Source organism: Adiantum capillus-veneris, chromosome 26, assembly GCF_014529385.1.
Source record: "Adiantum capillus-veneris isolate H3 chromosome 26, ASM1452938v2, whole genome shotgun sequence".
Taxonomy (NCBI): Eukaryota; Viridiplantae; Streptophyta; class Polypodiopsida; order Polypodiales; family Pteridaceae; genus Adiantum; species Adiantum capillus-veneris.
The window spans coordinates 20669074-20675073 of NC_140956.1; the positions used below are offsets into that span (position 1 = coordinate 20669074).

General features: G+C 41.5%; 2 protein-coding genes across 3 annotated transcripts in view; one reads left to right on the forward strand and one right to left on the reverse strand.

The window, feature by feature from the left end:
* The window catches only part of LOC147423096 (monooxygenase 2-like), a 38850-nt gene extending 37681 nt beyond the window's left edge, over positions 1-1169 (forward strand). The window contains exon 6 of the mRNA XM_086500937.1: positions 71-1169. Within this exon, the coding sequence (XP_086357063.1) occupies positions 71-615 (545 nt within the window). The 3' untranslated portion in view covers positions 616-1169. The remainder of the gene's footprint in view (positions 1-70) is intronic.
* The window catches only part of LOC147423095 (uncharacterized), an 89009-nt gene extending 84789 nt beyond the window's left edge, over positions 1-4220 (reverse strand). For both annotated transcript variants that reach the window (XR_015186578.1, XM_086501396.1), the window contains exon 1: positions 3168-4220. Coding sequence is in view for 1 of the 2 variants with exons in the window: in XM_086501396.1 (XP_086357522.1) it covers positions 3168-3497 (330 nt within the window). In the remaining variant the exon portion in view is untranslated. The remainder of the gene's footprint in view (positions 1-3167) is intronic.
* Between the last annotated feature and the right edge of the window lie 1780 nt (positions 4221-6000).

Consider the following 6000-nt stretch of genomic DNA (forward strand, 5'->3'; position numbering starts at 1 on the left):
AGTTGTAGAAGTTGCGCTAAAGTTGTGACACTCTGCAATTCATAAGATCTGTGGCTTTGATTAATGATAGGTGAAAGAATCACAGATGTGGAGCTTGTGCGTGAAGAGGCATTGAAGCTTGTTAGAGGTTGGCCCTCCATCATTATTGATGCCGTTAACAGGTCTCCACTGGAGACATTTAGCAGGAGAGGGTTAGCAGATCGGTGGATGTTGCCAGCAGGAGGGCCTCATTTTTACAAGGGTGGAGTGACCCTAGCAGGTGATGCGATGCACCCAATGACGCCAAACCTAGGGCAGGGGGGCTGTTGTGCCTTGGAGGATGCTGTGATTCTCGGTCGGGCACTCTCTAAGGCATTATCTTCTACAAGAGTCTCTGACCAGCCCCTGAAATCTCAATCACAAGAAATGGAAAGAATTGAGCTTGCTCTGAAGTCCTACACAGAAGAGCGCTGGCCAAGAATGCTTCCCATGGCTGTACGGTCTTATGTGACAGGTGCCCTCTTGCAACTAGATTCTGAGATTGTCTGCTCTGTTCGCAACAAGTTACTACCAAGGCTAGTCAAGGTTGACAGGTTCCTTGATCATACTTACTATGACTGTGGTACTCTATCTTGACCAATGCTTAAATCTCATGGACACTTCCTTGTGGCTGCTATGGGACCAGTTACAAAACACTGAAGGAATGCGAGATAGACGTGAGCTGTGAATGCTAGCATAGGCTTTCAAGTTTAGACTATTCTGATGTTATGAAGGTATATTTCAAGTGCGCATGGTCACAAATTGTGCGATATGTACATCATTGTTGTTATTCTTTGCCTGAGAAGGCAGTGCCAGCCTGTACTTTTGGTTGTAACATGATACCTTGGGCAGCAAGGGTCCCTTGAGGTCTGGTCTCCAAGGAATCATGGCAATTCTATACAGGGGATTCAGTATCAAGTATGTTCCAAGCTCTTTCTTTCACCATTATCTTCTGTACTCCTATATCAAAGATTTATATTGTACTGCTACAAGTAGGCCCTTGAGCCAGGGCCTTTTGTACTCCTCGAAAGATGTATATTGTACCATCTTGTAACTAGTTTTGTAGTCACTCAGAAGATGTCAAGTGGAAGCTTGAAGAACTTGTGTCATGCCCAATTGTTCTCTAATGAAGTTTTGTTTTGGTTGTGGCATATTGATGGACTAACCTTGGTTCAAAGTTTGCTTGGCCTACAATATGTTGAACAAATCCAGCTGTGAAAAATTAGAAATTAGAAATGAAAGATCACAAGACCGGTTCAAGGAAGAAGGATGATTGCAAGTTGCATATCGCTGAGGAGAAGGTGGTCCAGCCACCACTCCAGTACAGGTAGTTGAGGATCTTAATATACAAAACTGTTCTTAGGCATGGTTAGTAGGCCACATCAAACGAACGCAAATCTGCCGGATGTGAACTGTTTCTCTGCGCTTGCATGCTGGAGAAGTTACTGCTATTGTGTGTTTTGCTGAAACATGGTGAAGTTGCTAAAGAAGAGAGGGGCTCGAGGAAAGCTTCCCTGCTGCTGCTTTTAGATTTGGGTTTCTGAAAGTACCTCTCTATGTCAAAATACATGCTTGGACATTTACATATCCTTATTTACATATAAGACCAACATACATGCATACATGTACTTATACCTTAACTAGAGACTTGGTAAAGAGTCACATCTCTTCTCCCGAACAAAGGGGGACTACTCAACTGTTGTAGAAGACTCTCCGGACAAAGCTCTTCCTTTTCATACCACTTGGATGAATTCAGTGATGTTTGAGGCTATTGGCCTTTTCTTTGGAACAGAAAATGTGAATCTTGTAATCACATTGCCAAGCTCTATGCGATGATAAGATTATACACCCATCTTGTCAAAATTTTCTTGAGTTTGTCATTAGGAGGGCTTGTTTAAAAATTGCCCTTCTCTAGGAAAGGGAAGTATAATAAAGTACTTACCAATGGATGGGAAGTACATTAAGATCCTTCCCCCTTTCCAACGTATCCCCTTCCCTTTACGTAAGGTCATTGCTTCGGAGAAGCTTATGTAATGAAGGATTCCACAAACAGTAGGGCTTGTTTAAAAATTGTCCTTCTCTAGGAAAGGGAAGTAAAATAAAGTACTTACCAATGGATGGGAAGTACATTAAGATCCTTCCCCCTTTCCAACGTATCCCCTTCCCTTTACGTAAGGTCATTGCTTCGGAGAAGCTTATGTAATGAAGGATTCCACAAACAATATCTTATTTCATCTTCTTCTCTATAGCCAAGAAGCTAACACATTTGTGACTTTGGTTGAAGCTCTCCAAATTTTTAAAGCTCCCTTGGTGTTAGGTGGTGAGGTTATGGTGGGTGCCACCTTGCGCAGGCCATGGCGAGAGAGAGAAGGTGCATAAGAGACGAACAAGCGAGAGAGAGAGAGAGAGAGAGAGAGAGAGAGAGAGCAGAGAGAATCCGATACCAAGGAACAAAAAGAGCATGCTATTCTAATTTTTTAATGCTTGTATAAATTCAAAAGAAGCCTTACATATATATAACAGAAGATGTGCCACGCAAACTGCTTCTCTTAACTGTGCCACGCAAATTGCTTCTCTTAACTGCATGCCGGGGAAGATGTTCCCATGGGCTTGGAAACCCAACAATCCCCCCCTCAAGCTTGAACTAGATAGACCCTCTCATGATATCTCGAGTTTGTGGTGTACTCGTCAACCGTGAGTTTTAGGTTCTCTCACAACCAAAGATTTCTGGTGTATCGATAACCTGGTGCTATGATAGTAAAACCACGCTTGAACAAATAGGGTGTAGGCCAAAGTAGCTACCAACATGTGTGTGTGTGTGTGTTTTTTGAGTTTTTGGTTCACTCTCAAACCTTGGCTTTAGGTGTACCCAATAACCTCATGAGAAGTGGTAAAAACAGGTTGAGAACTGACAAAAAATTGGGAGGCCATTTATGGATGGCAATGTCTATATCTCGTACAAATTTTGACATGGTTGTGATTGATAATTTGATAGGCTAAAAACAAATCTTTTGATAAAATATAACTGATAGTTGATAAAATTGACTAACAACTAAGAAAATATGACATAGAACAGGGTAATAAAACTTTTGAAAATGTTTTAATATATTGAGTACTCCAATCAAACCGTTGCATGAGTCTTCACTTACTTTCTGTCTGCATGAGCTTTGAATTTGAAGTCGTATACTACGTTCTTGAAGCAGATCTTCGTACATGATAGCTGATGCTTCATAACAACATGGCTCCAAAAATCTCCTCTCTTTCATGTGCCTCGGAAACAACTCATATATAAATCGATAAATTTTGCGAACAATCTTCAACCCATATATGGCATGCTGTTTTTGCCAATCTCTGATGTCTTGCAAGATGTTTGGGATCCTCAAGTCGTCCTTTGCATCGCTGTTGGTGATTGGTAGCATTTTCGAGGTGGTACTCCTAAGAATCTTTAGATGATGTGCCTTGTTGTCTGCGAACAACATTTCGAGATGCTTTGCCTTGCAGTGTTTTGAGAGGCTTTATATTGTAGCTCGAAGCCCTTTTGAGATGCTCGCCTGTTGGCTATAGATTTTGAAGCCTTTGGTGTGAATATGCACTTGATTAAAGCCAAAGGGTCAAATAAGGTGGACAATTGAAGAAACAATGTGAAATTAAGAAAAACCAGAATGTCAAATTCTGTAACAGCAGCGTCGATGGTGAAATCTGCTTACAGCACGTTGTAGAGGCCGATGTAGCAGAGGATGATGTGTTGAAACTTCAACAGCATCCCAAGGCGAACTGCTTGCGGGTCGATATGAGCGAATCCGTGCAGGTCGTGCTCCTGTCCTTCCCCTTCAAATTTTGTAGCAACAGCTTTTATGGTATCTGCTTACAGCACGCTGTAGAGGGCGATGTAGCAGAGGATGATTTGTTTGAAACTTCAACAGCATCCCAAGGCGAACTGCTTGCGGGTAGATATGAGCGAATCCGTGCCGGTCGTGCTCTTGTCCTTCCCCTTCATAGGCGACCTTTCCCACGCAGCGCTTCGAGCACGGCCCTTGAGGAGGCTCTGATACCAGATGTTAGGTGGCGAGGCTATGGTGGGTGCCACCATGGGCAGGCCATGGCGAGAGAGAGAAGGTGCAGAAGAGATGAGAGAGAGAGAGAGAGCAGAGAGAATCCGATACCAAGGAACAAAAAGAGCACGCTATTCTAATTGTTTTTTTGCTTGTATCAATTCAAAAGAAGCCTTACATATATATAATAAAAGTTGTGCCATGCAAACTGCTTCCCTTAACTGCATGCTGTGGAAGATGTTCCCATGGGCTTGGAAACCCAACACTTGGCACATGCATAAAGGATTCTCCACCAAAAATTATTGGTGGATCATATAAGGGTATACGTATGTTCGCTCCAAGCTTCTTCTAGAATACCACCATCGAGTGGAGTCTTGGTGATAAGTTAATCACATGAAATGTGATTTTTATAGCCTCAGCCCAAAAACCATTTGAAACTTTAGTGTGTTGTAACATACTACATGCTTTCTCTTAGCAACTCCATGTAAGGTAGTTATATGAGGAGCAATAAGCTCTCTCTTTATTTCTATTTATATACTAGAAATGCTAGAATTCAAGGTTGTATGTTATCCATTGATTAAGCACTTATGCTTCTCCGCTAACTCATTTTGGAAGTATGAAATCCACTTTTGAGTGGTGATGGATAATGCATCATCCTTATGAATATAGTAAGTAGCACCACCCTAACCAAACCAAGAGTCATTGTCCTCAAAACGAATAGTAACAAACTCCAACCTTGTGTGAGCACCCTCTTTCACTAAATCTGAATCCATTGCAAACAGTTTGCAACCAAGATGGGCACCCAAGGGAGTACAACTGGCATCAAACATCTCTCTCTCTTTCTCTCTCTCTCTCTCTCTCTCTCTCACTCATATGCTTGTTTAAATTGACATGAGTGAGCTCGGTGTTTTCTCTTGTTTCTCTCAAATGAAGCATGATGGGGTATGTTCTAGATTTGAGGTTCATTTTCTCTTGGCTCAAAATAATGAATTGAATGACATTAGAAAGGGAAATAAGTCTAAGACGTCTTCTGTTTTTTTTACGGGATTGAAAATGGGATTATGGGTTGGGCAAATGGGTGGATGCAATGTGGACTAAAATAGTGGGTATGGTAGGGCCTAAAAGTGAGTGTTCAAACTTGCAAGCTTAGAGGAGGTGGAAAATAAATATTTAGTCATATAATGAGAAAATCTCTTATAAAATAAAAAAGTTGAACCTTTTTCTGAGAAGTTGCGATAATAACAAAACTTTTCTCTTTTGTGGCTACTGATTTGTCCTGGCCTCTCTTCGAAAAGGGGATCGCTCCAAAAATGTGATGGTTATTCCCTCCCTACTCTCTCTAATGTACCATCTCTATTCTTTCTCTACTCCACCTTGCAAGTTGCATCTCCTTCTTCAATGCCACTTTTCTCTCCCAGAAGGCTCTTGCAATAGAGGTTTGAAACCTCCATTCCCTCCTCAAGCTTGCTTCATTCTCCTCAATGGTTGACACCACCTTTTGAAGCTCTCCATTGCTCTATGAATCTCACTTCACATTCTCTAATGTACCATCTCTATTCTTTCTCTACTCCACCTTGCAAGTTGCATCTCCTTCTTCAATGCCACTTTTCTCTCCCAAAAGGCTCTTGCAATAGAGGTTTAAAACCTCCTTTCCCTCCTCAAGCTTGCTTCATTCTCCTCAATGGTTGACACCACCTTTTGAAGCTCTCCATTGCTCTATGAATCTCACTTCACATCTCTCCCTAAAGCCATAGATCTGAATCATAGTTTAATCTTAGAACTTTTCTCTTGAGTTGGTTTACTTTTCTCAATAGCTTCTCCGCTCCTTCTTCCCCATTTAGCTCTTAAATGGTATCCCCTCAAAACACAACTTCTTTTTGAAGATTTAGTGTCTTCTTATGCATTGGAGGATTGTTTGGTAAGATCATTA